The sequence below is a fragment of the Leptinotarsa decemlineata genome, unplaced genomic scaffold (assembly GCF_025532065.1).
Source record: "Leptinotarsa decemlineata unplaced genomic scaffold, Ldec_3_MD MMD2_P_RNA_scaffold_12, whole genome shotgun sequence".
Taxonomy (NCBI): domain Eukaryota; kingdom Metazoa; phylum Arthropoda; class Insecta; order Coleoptera; family Chrysomelidae; genus Leptinotarsa; species Leptinotarsa decemlineata.
This window is the reverse complement of record NW_027412526.1, coordinates 10,013,613-10,033,080: the sequence shown is the minus strand read 5'-3', so window position 1 is coordinate 10,033,080 and position 19,468 is coordinate 10,013,613. Positions and strand designations below refer to the sequence as shown.

The 19,468-nt window shown below is 33.5% G+C and overlaps 1 protein-coding gene across 5 annotated transcripts in view; it reads left to right on the top strand.

The window, feature by feature from the left end:
• Positions 1 to 19,468, top strand: part of Mbs (Myosin binding subunit) — a 114,423-nt gene that overhangs the window by 43,138 nt on the left and 51,817 nt on the right. For 3 of the 5 annotated variants that reach the window (XM_074173854.1, XM_074173838.1, XM_074173842.1), the window contains exons 6-11: positions 1,213 to 1,287; positions 5,930 to 6,097; positions 9,906 to 9,984; positions 10,046 to 10,174; positions 14,286 to 14,411; positions 15,679 to 15,856. In XM_074173854.1, the coding sequence (XP_074029955.1) occupies positions 1,213 to 1,287; positions 5,930 to 6,097; positions 9,906 to 9,984; positions 10,046 to 10,174; positions 14,286 to 14,411; positions 15,679 to 15,856 (755 nt within the window). The remainder of the gene's footprint in view (positions 1 to 1,212; positions 1,288 to 5,929; positions 6,098 to 9,905; positions 9,985 to 10,045; positions 10,175 to 14,285; positions 14,412 to 15,678; positions 15,857 to 19,468) is intronic. The other 2 variants (XM_074173845.1, XM_074173849.1) reach the window with 2 other exon arrangements.

Below are 19,468 nucleotides of genomic sequence, written 5' to 3'. Positions count from 1 at the left end.
TGTTGTACATTCTGTGTAATTTTGCTTTATTTAACTCTTCAGGCAAATATACCCTTGCGGAATATTTTAAGGAATAGTGGGATTTCCTCCCTTTAAGAGATTTAATAAAGTTGAAAACTTTTGCTTTAGTCTCTTCAGGCAACTGATTGGGTTTATTTTTATGTTTACCACGACCATCCAACTGAGCCTCAGTCACCAATTCAGTGACTATGACCTTTCTTGCCAAAACGATGTTACAGGGAAATACTGTCTCCAATAATTTACACGTTCCCACTGTAACCTATGTTTGGCATTAAAATGGACTTTAATCGTTCTTTCCCGTGGCCCTTCAATTACATTTATATTAACGTTGAATTATACAAAAAAACATATGTTTTTCAATTCAGTTTGTACTCCTAACAATGGTTATGGAATTGAATCAGATATCATTCACAGGATTCCTACACAATATATTATACGATAGAGCTAAAAATTTCACTGTCATCTTCAATGGCGGACATCTGATGTTTCTGAATAAGTCTCTTCAGCACCAATCTGTATAACATTATAAGATGAACTTAATTCATTAATAAAATTACGACATTATGTCACGAATGAGTTGAATCTACTCATGTCATTAATGAAAATATGTAATGACATTCATTCGCTTATTTGATTTAATCTCAGCCATAGCAATCTGTTCAAATTGATGGGGTATATTTTCGGGAAGAAAAGATTTTGGCTTTCTGCTTCTCCATGTTTTAACAAGAAATTGTGTTCCAAAGGAAGGAAGGAAGTTCAAAGATGTGTAGTTAATGCAAAGAAGTAGCATTCAGACACAAACTGGAAGAAAAAGCCCTCTCAAAACAACTACTTTCATACAAACATTGAATTACATGAAGGCAGATTCACACATTTCTGGAGAGGAAAGCCAAAACCTTTCCAATGTAAACAACTGTTTTTCAATTGATTTCTTTTTGAGAGCTATGATTTGTCTGCAGTGTTTCCTATACCTTATAAAATACCGTAAAGCATACTCTTTCCAATTGAAAACCAGCTGTTTCATTAGTTTTTTTTTTAGACGAAATATAAGTACCTGAATATTTGATATTTTGTGAATCCAGTTCACATATCACATTTTTCCCTGTATTTTGAAAAAATTCCCTTGAATCCACCTACCTACTTACTCTCTAGTTATATTTCTTCTTTCTTTAATTTTCCTGCTGCGTTAAGAAATGGATGTGTCAAGCGAAAGCGAATCAGAATCTGAAAGCAGCTCAGAAACCGAGTCAGACAGCTCGGATGACGGTAAATTAAATGTAAAGTTAATACACTAATGTTCTAACTGCATACATGTTAATCGATGTTCATTCACATTAGTGGGTCATATATCTCACGTGTTATAAGAGAAGTTCGAACTAACAGTTAATTCATAACTGATAATCTGTTAGAAACATAAATTATAATCGCAATTGTATATTTGATGCACATTTTAACAATGTCCGAGGTCTGTTCAAAAAATGAGGTGAATTTTCATTTTTCCCAAAAAAATTTTTTGAACAGGCCTTGTAGTTCAAGTATGTTTTTTCGGTTAAGACTGTCGAAGATTGTACAGCCAAATGTATCTCAAATATTTTACATATTCATGAAAAATCTTGAAACATCAGTTTTATACTTTAATTCCTACTTCAATTTTCATTCAACACAGAAACAGGTATTTGGTGAATGATATTATATTAATAGAATGTCTTCATGTAGAATTTCACTATAGTTGGCTCGATATTATATGTGTTATGTCTTCACAGAGTATTGTTTACATTTTTATTTTTCCTTATAGTTTCTTTTTATCACATTGTGACAAATTAAAGAATTAACTGTCTCAAACAAATTTATTTTCAACAATATTTCACTGATCACGAACTAATTTATTTACAACACTTAGCAACTAACGTTTAATTTATCCCCACTATTTGAATTACTTGTTTAACCGCTCAATTCGCTTTCTGAACTCAACTGCCCTCTTGAGTTGAGAAGCCGGCTTATATAGTGTAACGGTTCTCTCCAGAACTCTGTAGTCGTTTCGGTACTCAACTAGAGTTTTACCGGCGGTTGCCGACTGCATTCCTTTTGCGGTGATGTCATGTGTTTGTTCGCTGGCCGACATATCGGTCAGGGGCGGTTTCAGATTCGTTACAGTATTGTAAACAATCCATACTCTAAATAAAATAGTTGGCTTTGGAAAGATTCGAAAAAAAAATCGATTGTGAAATTTATCTCTTCTCGAATTATCGTTTGGATTTCTATCTTAGACTGAAAGTGAACATTTTTGGATCATGCTATAAAATCACAAAAAAAGATTGAAAGAACTGTACATAACTTTCAATAACTTTTATAATGTGAATGCATGTACCACTTTTAATTGAAATTGATTTATTATAGTTTCATTTTTTTTGAAAGATATCACTTTTTAGATTCCAAAATTGAAAAAAAAATAAAGCAGCTTTCATTATTTTGGTCTGTGAATGCCGTTTGAAGTACAAAAAACTGAACGTTTTTCTAGATATTTCATAAATATGAACTATAAAAGAGACACTGGAACTTATTCTTTTTGGAATTGATTCAACCGGCCATGATATTGTCATATTGGGTTTAGACTCTTTTGAAAAAGTTTGCTCTTTTGAACAATTCATTTGTAAAATCAGTTACGAACTTACTTTGTAGCTGATTTTGAAATTGCAATGTGGTGAAACGCATGTCTCGGTAAGTTTACATTTTTCAGTGAATAAATTTGAAGTGGATCTTTTTTCGAGAAACAAGCACTTTTAACAATCACCAAACTTCAGTACTCTTTACGGTGCTCGTTTCACCCACCAAGTCGGCGTCCTCAGGTGATGAAGAAAACTAATTCCTAACTCTAAAACTGGTCTCTATTCATATCTACGGTATTGAGAAAAATGTAGATGAGGTAATTCAGGGAGAATCTTCGACTTTCAAAGAGAATTTTATTCAAAGTTTATTGTCCTTTTTGTATAAATCAGGATATGTGAAATAAGCTGCAAGGATTGTGCCAAAAAATGCATTGGACAAGACTATGCAATCCATCAAAACTTATAAGCTATAAAATAGTATTTAGAGTCAAGAGCAGAGTATATGGACAGACATACTAAGATCAGAATTTTTTGCTTCACAAATAATTGGCGGCATGAATCCCTGTAGCTAGCCTTGCATAAATATCTGATGGATCTTTTTTATAGAGAGAATACCATATTGAAACGAAATTGTGCGCAATTTCCCCAGAAACAAATTCTATAATGTAAATAGGAATTTGTGCAAAATAAACTGATCTTGTAATAGTAGTGTCTAACTCTCTTGCGACAACTCTCACTGCATGACATCCTGTTACTAGTCTTTTACATAAGTGGTCGACATGGGAATCAAATTTTAGATTTTCATCAATGAAGAGCCCTAAAATGTCTTTTTCTCCAAATTTTCAATGTTTACATTTTCCAAGTGTACTTTCCCTATGTTACATCTAAACGTGACCACATTTGTTTTGTCGATGTTGAATGCTGAAAGATTGGAGTCGCACCACTCTTTCACCCGTCATATGTCGACTATGATTTGATAAAGTAAATTTGAGGCGGTATTGCAATGCCAGAGGATAGTGGTGTCGTCAGCGAAACATGTGAATTTACCACTTATGTCAAAATGGACTAAGTCATTGACATTAATGAGAAACAACACCGGTCACAAAACGGAACCTTGTGGGACCCCACTGCCAATGGAACGATCCTCTGATAAAATTCCATCTAATAGAACATTCTGCCGCCGATGAAAAAGGTATATCTCAAACCAAAGTAATGCAGATCCTCTAAATCCATAAACTTCTAGCTTGCAAAGAAGTAGCATGTGGTCTACACAATCGAAAGCCTTGGTTAGGTCACAAAAAATGGCCGCCGCAGATTCTCTTTCATTAAGATTGATGTACAGGTTTTCCAGGAGTGAAAATATAGCATCTTGTGCATCGAAAAGTGGAAGTGTATCCTCTTAGATATGGGGACTAGATTCAGAGTCAGGAATTATTTTTCTTCATTTTCTGAAGACGCTTACTTGTTTGGTGAAACATGTGTTCGAGAAAAGTATTGGGGAAAGTTTTTGGTTTTTGAATTTATTATGTCAGAAGTTCCATTCCAGTTTTACCTTTCATTTGATCTATTTTTTCGCGGTTTTCTTTCTTTCGATAGAAGTCCTTTACTCATTCTTTGAATCAGTTTGTTAAATTTCTTCCTTATTCTCTTGAGGCAACCTCTTTCATAAAGAAATAAGTGCCTTAAAAATACATTTTTTTTTAAATTCCTGGAAACATCAAACTTTTTTAAATCATGCCGTTTTAAGTACGATGTGCTATAAATATTGTATTACCGTTCTCCAAAATTGACATTCTTAACTTGCTTACAACTCTTTAAATTCACAAAACTTTTTGTTTTCAAACATCACCTAATTGTTTTCATAGATGCACTTGAAATAACAGGATGTCAAAGTATGTTGAAGATGAATTCTAAAAAATGTTGAATATAGGTGAACTTTAAATTCTTATTAAAAACATTCTTTTAAAAACATGAATGATTTCTCAGTATGTATTTAGGTGCGGGCGTGTAAACTGTTAAAGAAATAAACATTCTGTCTTGAACTTTCAGAAACTTTAAAAAAGTTGTCAAATTTTTTCGTAGAGCCTGAACCCATTCGTAAAAAAAATTGTATATATACATTACAGGCCGTTTTTATCAGCCCATCTCACTATTGCTATCTCTGAAACTAAGTTTTGAAAATAATATTTTTAAAAAATAGTTTTTTTTCAACGGATCACCTATATCATCAGAATAATTTACTTAACGGAAGATCATTATATAGTTACCATTGTCTAGTATCTCTAATTTTAACAACTATGTAGCACATATAACAGCGAGAACGAGAGCAGTCGAGAATTTAAATATTAAAATACCACTCCACAAGACTAGCCATACACGAAGATTCGTGTTCTATTATGGTCCAAAACTCTACAACCTACTCCCAGTAGAATTGAAAACAATGAAAAAAATTAATAAATTCAAATATGGCCTCAAGCAATTTATACTCGAAAACTCCAAAAATCCAACATATACTGAAAAAAGAAATGAATTTCCTACATTGAATAACAGTTCTTATACAATCTCTATATTTTTTCTTACACAAGCATATACTCAACTTATATCTATTTTTTTTTGTTTCCTCTATGAGTTTCAAATTTCATTTATGCTAATTATATTACCATAGTTTTATTGTCTTGGGATTGTCATATTGTTGTTACCATAAAATATACATATAAAACTCTTATCTGAATGAGTAATATAACACAATACAGGCATACCAATGCCTAAGTGAAAGTTACTCATTCAAAATAATTGAAATATAATAACTATGTTACACAATATATTGTATATTATATTGAAAATTAATTTGAATTTATTTGTCTCGTGATATATAGCCGAATTTGTTATTACAGTGGCTACAAAAATAGAGGCTCGTATTTAAAAAAAGGTAAAGTTGATGATGAAATCGAATGAACGAAACGTCGCATTGCAAATTGGTTTATATCAGATTATAACAAATGTAACACAGTATTGAAAGTTCCTCTGCCTTTTTTTTATATCATTTGAAATGAAGGTGGTAGAACCAAATACGAAATTCTACAGTTCTAGTTTTTGGCGAACATTTCAAAAATAACCACAGATATTCTCGACCTGAAAATAGAATATTTTATCATTGTAGGTCTTACCATTTCCGAGATAGTAATAGTGGGATCAGCTAGAAAAACGGCCTGTATATAAATATCTGATTTGGGTGTCTACATTGACCATTCATGTAATTCAAATTTTTGTTAATTGTTCTTCAATATGTTTAATTCTTACAGAAAAGAAAAATAAACTGAATGCAGTGAGTCCTATTGTAGAAACAACGAATTCATCATCAGCACTGACTCAAAAAATTGTTGACGATCCAGAGGACAATCTGCCTTGGAAAAAACCTCCCAGAGAAACTGCTGAATTGACAAGTCCAGTTAAGAGTTCTGTTAGCAATAGTAAGTACTACATACGATAATAGGGAAACCTTTTTTATTTCAAAAATGAAATCAGCTCGTAATTTGAAAAATATTGGTGACAAAATGTCTGAGTAAATCCTATGCTTCAGAAATGTCACCATTAGGAATCGCCATTAGTTTCAGGCGTTTCTATGTAAACGGTGTGAAAGGGTGGTTGTTTGTATTCATCTGCCTACGTTATGGGAATAGAGGATGAAAAAATACCCAAAAAGTAATTTTATAGGTGTACTAGTACTATGTTGCTGTATCGTTGATGCACCAATGTTTTGACAAAATCAGAATCAACGAACTGAGGCGTGCGCAGCGTTATAGAACAGTGCTTTCGAAAAAATTGTTCTACAGCGCCATCTAGTGGCAAGTTACAGAAAAATTGATAGCCTAAAAACTTTCTCTATGAAAAATTACTTATACATGTCAAGTTTCATCACGATCGGTTGAGCGATGTAGAAGTTTATCACTTACCAACCAACAAATATCCATTTTTATATATTAGATTTGTTTAATCCAAAACGCACCAAAGAAATTGTAACAGTTGCAAATAGCTATGTGAAAACAGAAAATTGTTAAATGAACTTGTTTTTGGTGCGAGAATCATTTTGATGTAAATACACCGCATTTATTTCTGAAAATATTTTTAATTGACTTGTGTTTGAGGTTGGATTCTAGCAACTCTCCGCACATAATTCAATAGCATAGATTTCCCCTTGAAATACAGTCGCATAGGTCCCTAGGCAGGTTGATATATCTGTCCTGGGTCTGTGACTGAAAACACATGCACCAGAACCTGAAGGTGTTTTTGATTCATCTGTGAACGAACAGCTATCTGCTCTTGATGTTTCTCTCTCCAGGAGGATACAGTCCTCTATACTTGAAAACAGTACTGTATAAGACAGTTGGTAGTTAACAGTTAGAGTCATAATGTCAGAGGTCATTTCCAGGATGCTGTGATTTCCTGTGTCAACCAGCAGTCTATTGTATTCTGCATTAGATTGATTTGTGCAATTGGCGATGTGCATAAATCTATGTGCAGGAGGTAGATCTAGAAGGAGCTCCATGGCCGCTGACGGTGTGGTACTGGTGGCACCACTGATGGCCAGACAAGCCTGTCTCTGTAAGCTAGAGAGCTTCGTCTGAGCCGTTTTCTGTAAAGCCTTCGGCCACCAAGCAATTGCACCATAAGTTATCATCGGTCTGACAATCATCACATAAATCCAATGGATTTGTTTGAGACCTAAACCCCAAGTTTTACCACAAATCCTTCGACATGTCCATAGGACAGTCTGGATTTGTGTAAAACGTTTTCTAAGTGAGCGTTCCAGGTGAGTTTTTTTATCAAGGACAATGCTAAGATATTTCACCTCCGTTCCATGTTGAATGACCTCACCATTGAGGGAAAGTGGCGTTAAATTGTCCAATTTTCTCCTCCTGGTGAAGGGGATTATGACAGTTTTGCTGGGGTTGACAGACATCTGCTCCCTCACCAACTACGGTGTCAGGTGGTAAAATTTTTGAGATGCTAATTAAAGATCGCATAATTTCCTTTTTAAATGCTCATTCAGTACTTAATAAAAATCAATTTGGATTTAGGTCTAACAAATAGACAACCCAAGCTGTGATGGCTATAGTTGACACAATAATAGAGAATATCGAAAAGGGGCTAGTGTCTGCTCTAACTCTATGTGATCTAAGTAAGGCTTTTGACAGTGTAAATCATGAGCTCCTACTAGGTAAATTGGAATATTACGGGATACACGGCAGAGCTTTAGAGCTAATGAAAACCTACTTATGTGGGAGAAAACGAGTTGTTTATACATCTGGAAATTCTAGCACATGTAGATCCATTTTGCACGGTGTACCACAAGGGTCCATAGTGGGACCAATTCTTTTTGTGGTATACATTAATGATATTTTTAAATTTCTTACTTCCAAGCTTATTTTTTTGCTATGCAGATGATGTATTAACGGTAGAAGCAGACTCAAATATTAACGACTTAATGGACCTATGTTCACCCAACTTACATTTATACAATAAAATACCAACAGACATTACCGGTCTCAGTTATAACCGTTTCAAGGCTAGAGTTAAGCACTCGCTCTTAAGGCACTGTTTCTACTCCATCGACGAATATTTGAATTGCGAGACATTAATATTTTAATATGTTAAATGTGTTTTTATTGTTTAATTATTGTTATTCTTGTTTGTCAGTTTGACTTGTCACTATTGTACATTTTCTAGTTAATGTGATGAAATAAACTTATTATTATTATGAATATCGTCCATAGTTCTTTGGAGGATATTGCAAGCTACCCTTCCGAAATGACAAGGTCATCTGCATAAGCTTGTAGATCTACTTCTCTTCTGTCGAGGGCATCAAGCAGACTATCCATCAGGAGCAACCATAAAAACATTTTTAGAAAGCTCATTATAAGTGTCAACTGCAATTAAATGATATAGATATAGAAATAAAATACTTTGTTTAATTTTCACTTACTTAATGTATTCATATTAATACGACCAAGGTTTCGATTTTTACACCATTCTCAAGTATTCTAACACTACTGACCTAAGAGAAATATCGCAGTATATGTATCCTAGAGTAGGTAATAAGATATATACCTACATTCATTAATACCAACTACATAAACTTCAAACTGTGATTAATTGCGTTTTCATCTTTATAAATTCATAAGTGGAGACCTACACAAATCTGTTTGTTCGTTAAGGGTTCTATATTTTGAGTTTTTAATTGATTTATTAATTTCCATGGCTTCCAACAAATTCATTTTCCTTCCTTTACTACATGTATGTAAGATTTTGATTAGAATGAAGAAGATTAGAATGTAGTGAATGTTCTGCACTATATACAGGCCAGACCGGTAGAAATTTCGAAGTAAGACTTCATGAACACGTCGGTTTAGACATAAAATCTTCCATGTATGAACATCTACAAGAAACAAACCACAACATAAGTAAGGAAAACCTCAAAATCTTACATACATGTAGTAAAGGAAGGAAAATGAATTTGTTGGAAGCCATGGAAATCAATTAAAAACTCAAAATATAGAACCCTTAACGAACAAACAGATTTGTGTAGGTCTCCACTTTTGAATTTATAGAGATGACAAAGCAATTAATTACAGTTTGAAGTTTATGTAGTTGGTATTAATGAATGTAGGTATATATCTTATTACCTACTCTCGGATATATATACTCCGATATTTCTCTTAGGTCAGTAGTATTAGAATACTTGAGAATGGTGTGAAAATAGAAACCTTGGTCGTATTAATATCAATACATTAAGTGAGTGGAAATTAGACAAAATATTTTATTTCTATATCTATATCATTTAATTGAAAATGAATTTCCACAAAATAAATAAGTCATCAATATCACAAAAAAGTGTCAACTGATCATCACTTTTTAATCAGTCAACCCATAACCCCTAAACCCTGAGATCTGCTGTAAAGTTTATATTAAGTCCATTCTCATTAGAACCGTACTTCAGGCACAACAATGAAAAAGCTGAAAAATGTGCAGAAATTTGGCTATTTTTATTGATGTGTCAACAGGACATTTCATTGGGAAACTTGAGATTCAGCATCTGGATGAAAATGGTTTAAGAAAACTCGATTTTTCAAATTTTTTGAAAATACATATATAATATTTATCAACAAAAATCCTACCAATAATTATTTCTAGCTGGGAAAAAATGTGGAAATACTTGTAGATCTTAGAACTGCCTGTTGTATGACCTGTATAAATCTATTTGGATTTTGTATCTTTCAGATTTGACAAATTCTTTGGAAACGTCTAAAGAAACTGAAGTAACGCTTAGGAAAATACCCAGTTCACCGAATGAAAAATTGTATGTATTATTTTAATAATCCATTATTGTCAATATTATATTTGAAATTATTATTTTTTAGATCCAGTAAGGAAGACAATGCCGAAACTAAAAATGTTTCCATTAACATCACCGCTGCCACAAATAATTCACCAGATAAAACTTCACCTGTCACAAGTCCACAACCCACGAATCAACAACCCCTAAGAAGGTATTTAATGATTTCAAAACCTCAAAAAAAATTTTGTTATTGGAAATATATTTTTAACGTGATGGAATGCAAATTAGCGGCCTCTGATTTGCATTTTGAATAGGTAGACAAGAAATATCATTTTTAATTTTTTCTATTTCAATTTGTGAGGGTGCTGCAGATAACCTGGGTCTAAACTATTTATATTAACTTTTTTTATTTTCTCTGAAAAAGTGGATTAAAAAAAATTAATAATATCAGTTGTAATACGAGGTATGTTGAAAAAATAGGGTTAATTCTCATTTTTCTCAAAAAATATTTATTCATCAATTTCCATTATGTCCCCTCAGATATAGTACACTTGTTCATTTTTTCCAAACCTTGAGCAGTTCTGATACGCACTTTCTGGTATGTCCTTGAGCTCTCTCAGTGATTTGATATTTACTTCCTCAGTCGTCGCAAAATGCCGTCCTTTCATGGGTCTGTTCAATCTTGGAAACAGAAAAAAGATGTAAGGGCCCAAATCCGGTGAATACGGTGGCTCAAGCATGATTACAGTTTCTTTTTGCTCGCTTTATCAAGTGGTATTCAACTCACTTGATAAAGCTACTGTGCTAGTGAAACATGTTGTTATATATTTTTCAAATAAAGTTTGTGGAGATCAAATCGTGAAGTGTAGTTTTTGAAATTTCTGTCAATTGTTTCAAATGCTTGCTTGAAGTCATGAAAGACAGCTACTTTTATTCTCATCGTACGCATTTTTCCATCTAGAGAAAGTATATTGAATAGCTGATTCACAGGAATGATTTTTTCCAAATCCTGACTTGACCTAAGAATAATTGCATATAAGAACTGCTTCAAGGATTGGAAGAAACGCTGGCACTACTTTGAAGGGGACAACATAGAAATTGATGAATAAATAAATATTCTTTGAGAAAAATGAAAATTTATCTGATTTTTTGTACAGACAACGTATATTGATGTGGCAAGGTTTTTAACTTGTGAAAAACCTCATTAAATCACCATTATATTCAGTTTATATTTCTTCTTTTGATTAACCTACACTCTTTTATATTGATGCTCTTAATTAACCTACATTCTTTACTTTTATTATTTTTTAGTAGATGATTTTATCTTTGTAACTACGAACAAGGATTTCTGAATTCCTGACTTGGCATAAATTGACTTCAGTATGTAAAATGGTCTAAAGTATATACCCTACTACAGGGGTCTCCAAACTACGGCCCGCGGGCCAAATCCGGCCCGCCAGTGTCATCAATCCGGCCCGCGACAGCCAATGATTTACATCAATCTGTCCCGCGACAGCCAATGATTACCTAATTGTTGTTACTATTGCTGTGATAAGTTGAAGAAGAAAACACAGAATGATAATTACTCGGTTTTATTTACTTACAAGGTAAAACTTAACGACAGAAATGATGACAAATAAAACTTAACTTAAGTATCTAAGTTTAAGCATATTAATAACTAACAAATAATTGAAATGAATCACAGTAAAACAAAAACACTAATGAGATTTATGTAATTGTGATTTTCCACCGACAATACTTTGTAGTTGTGGATCAATTTCACTTGTACCAATTATCAAAAGAGATTTAAGATGCTCATCGGTTAATTGAGATCTGTTAACATTCTTTGTGTACTTCATCTTGGAAAACGTTTTCTCACACAAGTAAGTATAGTACCAAAAACAAAAAACAACCCACGAGCAAATTTATGCAAATTATCAAATTGTTCCAGTAGAAGACTCTTATAAAATTCCAACAAAGATGAATTTTGATATTTGTTCTTAAGTATATCACTGCACCGTAAATCAATAATTTCCATTTGGACTTCCGGAGCCAGGGTTTCAATGTCAGAATCAAAAGGATTTTGAAAAAGCTTAATTTCATTCGCAATGACATCAAAATCTGAAAAACCAGTATCAAAATTTATCTTTAAAGCACTCAAAGTTTCGATTGCAAAATTGATGGGAAATTCAGTCTCTGTAGTGTGGCAGAATATTTCACATGTAATTGCGATTGAAATAGTATTATTTTCTGCCTGAAGGATTTGATATTGGTGTATAAATCAGAGAGAAGCTGATTTTCTCCTTGCAATCTCAAATTCAGTTTGTTCATATGATTTGTCAAATCGACATAGAAGGCTAACTTCCACGTCCATTCACTACTTTCTAAATCGGCAAAAGGGCCCTGCTTCTCATTTAAAAAATTTCTATCTCTGCTCGAAGTTCAAAAAAGCGCTTAAGGACTTTTCCGCAACTAAGCCAGCGTACGGCAGTATGATATGGTAAATCATTTTCTCCAATCTGTTGAATAAACTCGCGGAATTGTCGGTGATTCAGCCCAGTGGATCTGATGAAATTAACAACTGATATGACTGGTTTAAGAACTTCAAACATATCCAAACATTTTCCGCACAAGGACTGTTGATGAATGATACAATGTAAGACTAATGGTTTTGAACCACCATCATTTTCTACAGCCTTTGACACAAGTGCAACCACTCCTTTATTTTTACCATACATATTTTTACCTCCATCAGTTGTTATAGATTTCAAATTTCTCCATCGAAGGTTCTTTTTTTAATGGCATTTTCAACTCCCTCAAAAATATCTGCCCCAGTTGTCGTGCCGTGAATACTATCAATATCGAGAAGTTCTTCATACACTTCATAGCTTTTATCTACTCCGCGAATAAAAATCAACACCTGGGCAGTATATCTGACACATCCGTTGACTCATCCAGTGCTAGAGAAAACCACTCACGATGTCCATTTTTGTCAGAAAATTGAGATGATATATTTTCTGCGATGTCTTGCACCCTCCGAGCCACGGTGTTTGCTGACAAACTGACACTTTTAAATAAATTTACCTTTTCGGGTTATATTTCTTCGGCTACTGCAATCAAGCATTCTTTTTTCATTTCTCCATCGGTGAATGGTTTGCCATGTTTTCCGATTTCAAGAGCCACACGAAAGCTGGCGCGAGTTGCAGACTCTTGTTCAGTATTCGCTTTGGTAAACAAAGATTGCTGCGATTTGAGTCCGCGTTTCAAAGCTTCAAATTTTTCCTTCCGCAAACTTCCTGTATACTTGGAGTAACTTTGAAGATGTTTCGATTCATAGTGTCGTTTAATGTTATAGTCTTTGAGAACAGCTATGGTTTCATTACAAATTAAACATAGCGCCTTATTACTAGACTCAATCACAAAATACTGAAAGTTCCATTTTTCAGGGAACGTTCTGCATTCGCTGTCGATTTTTCGCTTCTTTTCCATACTAACAAATCACACATAAAAACAATAAGTCAAATAAAAATACTTTTATTGACGGGTGTTACTTTATTTTACAATAGACAGTTTTGCTTCCTTCGCCTTTCCTACGCAGACTAACCGCAGTTGCGCCGCTAGCCTTTTTATATGCAATTATTACTGCTATCTCTAGGTGATCGGAATACACTAGCTAGAACCAGAACTTTCTCGTACCAACGCGGTAATTCCAAATATTTAATTACGCCTAATGCCACCTAGCGGGTAGCTGAAAAAGGTAGTACATAGTACCACTACTCGCCACTAGATGTCGTTAAGTGTCACAATACACAATAATAATTGAAATGCAAAAAAAACGTAAGTTTGCTTAGGTCACGCACTTTCCGACTATCCTAGTCTAGAAATATAGTTAAGGGCAGAAATTGGCCCTTGGAACAAACTGAAAAAATCATTATGGCCCGAAGGCTTCAAAGTTTGGAGACCCCTGCCTACTATATAGTAACCTCGAACAAGAAATTAACTATTGAAATTTGAAATATATCCAGTTGAAATACATTCATTTCATGTACTAAAAATGTACAAACCTAAAAGTAGTGAAATAGATGAAAAATTTAAATTTCTGAAGTTTATTGTTTTTTTTTTTTTCAAAAATAACAATATTTTTGATCTTTCTCTTAGGACACCTAATTACATTTTCACCTAAATTGTCTTACATTCACATTCGAATACAAATATTTCATAGTGAATGGTGGTTTTTTACTCTTTACCCTTCAACTTTGTTGACTTCAATTACTTTTTCAAAAACATTAGTGACTTTTTTAAATCTTTGAATTTTCGACCAGCGGTCTTAAGTTAAAAATAGATGCAGCCGTACCAACTACTACACCTAGCCCGGCGACAAATTCGCCAACTTCGACACCCACAACACCCGGCGGAACCAAACTCCAGATGCTCAAAAACTTCTTTAAGTACGTTTTGATTTCCCTTTGTGTGACAGGTCGCATTCTAACAGTGAACGTTTCCCCCTGACAGCTGCATCTTGCCTGAAGTGCTTCGAAAAATACTCGTTATGTTTTTCCATCCTGTCCAGACCAGCCTGACTAATACCGTCACCAAGAGAATGTTGTGTTTTCGATTTTTCTCTACTAAAAAGCTTGTGGTTGTACGAGGTGATTTTTATGGCAGAGAAAGATGTTTCTTGGCGCTTGTGTTTGTCGACTGTCGAAGGATTCCGCGGAAAATACGAAAAAAAAAAAATTATAGACAAAACTGGCTGAAATGTACCCTTTAAGGGGCACCGAATGAGAATCATATGTGCACTGGGTCATAAAAGACCTAGATTTCTAGTTGTGGATATCTGGAGATGGCAAAATATATTTTTGTATATGAAGATTTTTTTTACCTTTATGGGTGCTATAATAACTGTGTATGATTTTAGACATATCGATCAAAACAATACTTGTAAGAATATAAGTAGACTATCTTCTATGTGGTATATACTGATTGATAGAGAATGTTGTACTCTATACATTGATGCTGTTCATTTATTCCTAGAAATGAGCAAATCCATGAGCATTTGACCATAAATAACTCTCAACTACATCAACCTAATAGAAGATTGACAGTATCAAAGAATGACCCCATGTGCTGTGTGGTTAAGCTATATAATAACCTTAGTGAGGACATTAAATCCTCAAATATCAATGTCTTTAAAAGGCGACTCAAGATTTTTCTATTTCAAAATGCATACTACTCTGTGGATGAGTTTCTTATTGAATCGTAATTTGATTGTAGGAATCACACGTTAAAAGGTAAGACCTCGTTAGTCCTTAGCATGTTTGTTTGACCTGTTGAATCAACCAGTATTTTATGATGATAAGTTTTTTTGTCCAATGTGATTGTGAAGGAAACCTGATTCAATAAATGTTTGTTTGATTGATTGATTGATATTCTGACAAGTATTGTTTTTATCAGTATGTCTAGAATAATTATACTGAGTTACCACAGCGCCTTCAAAATTAAAACCATGAATCACAACAAAAAAATTGCGACCTTTAGATGTCCGCAACTAAAAATCTAGAGACGTTTGGGCCAACTATCATCCAGTGTCCCTGAAGAAATACATTTCAGCTGGTTTTAACTCAAACGACAGTATACTTTTCTCTTCATATTTTGTGCAGGATCCTTTGCTGATTCTTTTGTCTTAACGGTTACTTAAATAAATGTGTTTTGCAGGTCCTTCGTCCCACCCGTAAGAGACGAAGAGAGTGAAACTCAAAGGAAGGCACATGCTAAGCGAGTCCGTGAAACGCGTAGATCCACACAGGGCGTCACGTTGGAGGAAATCAAGTCAGCTTCAAAATCGGCTGAGCAGTCGGTCAAGAAGCAGGGCCAGCCCACTAGCAATGAAAAGGTGAGAGTTTTCTTTTAACTTCGTTTGGTGTTGAGGTCGAATGGACTGGAGACATTATTAAGATTTAGCTAACCGGTTTTCTTTTTAATTTTACTAACGACTATTGCTTAAGGCTGAGTATCGGTAAGTGATCATTTGATGAAGATTTGTTTGAGATTGTTTTCATTTAAATCCATACAAGTTTGATTTGCTCCGTTTTCATTTTGTATTTTGTTATCCTGAAAACAAAATCATTCTCTTACAAGCACTACGCGAAACCTATACTCATCCTTAAATTTTCATATCTGTGAGAATCATTCCATATGTTTTTGGTAGGTTGTTGTAACATTCATTCATTCATTTCTAATTCCATGCCTATTGCATTAACAGTTGAACTGCTGGTATAAGTTAGTAAATAATAGAGTAAATAATGTTTTTTCATACCAGTAGCTCACCCATAAATAAATTTTTTCTGTGACTTTTTATCTCTGATGACAGGTAACACAATGTCATTTTTTATGAAATTACTTCTTTCCCCGAAAAAAAAGTGAGTACTTTTTTCTCGGATATATACAGGGTGTCCCATATAAAACTCCGCGGGCAAATATCTGAAAAATGATAGAGAATATCCATATTTCGTGAAGACAGATGATTTTGATGTCAAAGGGTCCTCTTTTTTGCGAAGAGATCCAGCTATAGGCGTCATCTATTAGGGCGTCGCACCACCGACGCCAATTTTTTTAAATGGTAACCTAGATTTTCCGATTCGTTTTTGGATTCTGCAATAAATTCTGAATTCACTGCAACACTGTGATTCTCATCAGTAGCCGTTTTTGTTTTTTTTTTTCTTCCGTTCATTAAAACATCCATTTCGTGCCAAAGATTTGGCTAAGCCAGCGAATGTTTTGTTTTACAGTAATTTTCTGTCAGAATACCGATTAGCGTATATTCTCACTGCTTCTTTTGAATTCCTTCTTGCTTCGCCATAAATATATATCATCTCCCAACTTTTCTGCATTTGAAATTGAAATATTTTTCAATTTTACGAAAAACCAACACAAAACAGAAAACACTTTCGTCCATCAAATCTGACAGGTCTTTTGATAGATCGATAAATACATTATTGCATTTATTTTGACTTATTCATGGCCCTCTTTATAATACACAATTAAATTGCTTTTTTTCATCAGTATTCAAGGAAAACTACAAGTGTGCTATGTGGCTGAGTTCAGAATTTCATGCAGGATTCAAAAACCAATTGAAAATACTGGGTTACCATTTAACAAAATTTGCGTCGGTGTCGCGACGCTCTAACGGATGACGCCTACGTAAATAAGAGGACCCTTTACCAAAATTATCTACTTTCACGAAATATGAATATTTTTTTTCATTTTTTAGATATTTGCCCGCGGAGTTTTATATGGGGCACCCTGTATATACACATAGTAAAGGTAGAAATTTAATTTTAGAATATTTTCTTATACAAAAGTTACATTTCCTTTATATCAATTATTAAATGGGCATTGCATGAATGATATGTTCCTTGAACTATTTGGTACAACAGTCGAATTTTCTTGTGTTGAAATTATATTTTTCTTCAGTAACTACAAATCTCCTGTTTACATCATTCTATGTTTGCTTGAGTTTCACAATTAATAACGTTCCCGAATCTTCAATATCATCAAATGTTAACTGGCTGATTTCACAAATTCGACAAGCTCCTGTAATCGCAAATACAACAACAACCTTGGCCATTGAATAAACTTCATCAGGAGTCATTTAAAAAGTCACTAATATGTGTACTCGTAAATATCGCAGCTTTCTTGAGCGTGTAACCTTTTCCATTTTGTTTCAGGAATGTAATTAGTTTGAAATATTTTGAAATGTCTACATTATTATTGGATTGTAACATACTTTTAATCATTGAATAATTGGACCACACTGTTGATGGCTTTTGTTGTTGTGCCAGTTCCGAAAAATAAGCCAATAATACCGTCTCCGAGAAAGAACTGCATGTCTTTTTCACCTTCCATTCCATGAATCTTGAATACGCGGTTTCATAAATTTTCCGCGATTTACCTGGCAATGATTTTTGTGACACTACTTTCGCTGCTTCTACTAACTCCGGTGTAGTCAGAGAAAACTCGGATTTAGACATTTTTCAAAATAACTACTGACTACTCAGTTCGCAATTTTTAAATTAAATCACAAAATTAAATTGACAGATATTTGATTTTCTAATGATTGGTTTCCTAGCAACGCTATAAGTACAACAGCCTACCTGTTTAAAAATTCAAATTTCACATCGATAATTTTCTGACTTCAACATATTGTAATATGTTTTTTCAATATTAAATCGTCGTTTTTCCTGTCACAGAAAAAATTGTGTATTATACACGGGAAAAATATAAGATTTTAGCTCTCGAGCTGAAATCTAATACTTTTTTCCCTTGTATAATAAATAACTATTATAATTGTCAAATATAAAGGGTGCCTTTTAAAGGAGTTTTCAGTATTTCCATTACAGCCTCTGAGATGTCAAGTTAGAACTTTGAAAGATTTGATATACCTTTTATTTGTAACTGTATCAAAAAATTGTGAGCATAATAATGTTTGAATCTTTAAAAATGTTTTTGTGACATTCGTTATTGAAATCATTCCAGAACATGTTTTATCTTAGAAGCTACATACACTTGATATGATATGGCATAAGAGTATCAATATATTTGTTGAAGATACATCTCTTTAAGCCATAAAAGATTAGAGCCTATACTGGTGACATACGTGGATTATTCAAAAATTAAGGTGAATGTTCAAATTTTGCGTACATTCGATTAGCGTTTTATTTTTATGTTAGCACAGTCGTCTCTAACATACAGGGTGTTTCAAATTCGATCCTCACTATTGGGATCTTGGAAACTATGAGAGATACGAAGGTGGTTAAATTGGGGTAAAGTTGCGCATTTACCTGACTAACAATATGTCGTTGAGAAAGGAAATTCTGAGTATATCCGGAGATATCCGGAAAAAACGGAAATTTCGGTAAATGGTTTTTATTTTTTTTCTGGCTTTATTTTTGGAAGGATTCGAAAAGAAATTGTACTTCCTCATTACCACTTTTTCCCTGCTACATAATGGTGTTATCAGATTTGCTATCCGACGCTACATTGGATTCTTTCTGTTTTGTGTAGTTTGATGTGGTTGTCGTCTTTCGGGATACAAGTTTAAATACATTTCCGATGTCCCAACACTGTTTCTATCATATTTGTAATAAATTTGTATTATATCTCTTTTTTCTTCATCCGTGAAAGCCATTTTTCGCCAAAAATTCAATGACTTGTACAGTAACAAAATATCATTGATTGGAACAAATTGAAAGTCAAATTTAGAAACATCTAAGTCAAAGCCTATTATGACAAAAATTGTTTTTCAATATCTCCAATTTTTCGAAAAAGGATGATAACTTATGATACATCATTGAAAAGGTAAAATTTGGTTTTATTAAAAACAGAAAGAATCCAATGTAGCGCCCATAAGAAAAAATAAAATTTTTCTACTATCGAAAAAAATGGATCAATGATTTTGCATTGAATTTTGTGTAAAAAATGAAATTAAGTGCACAAAAATACTTGA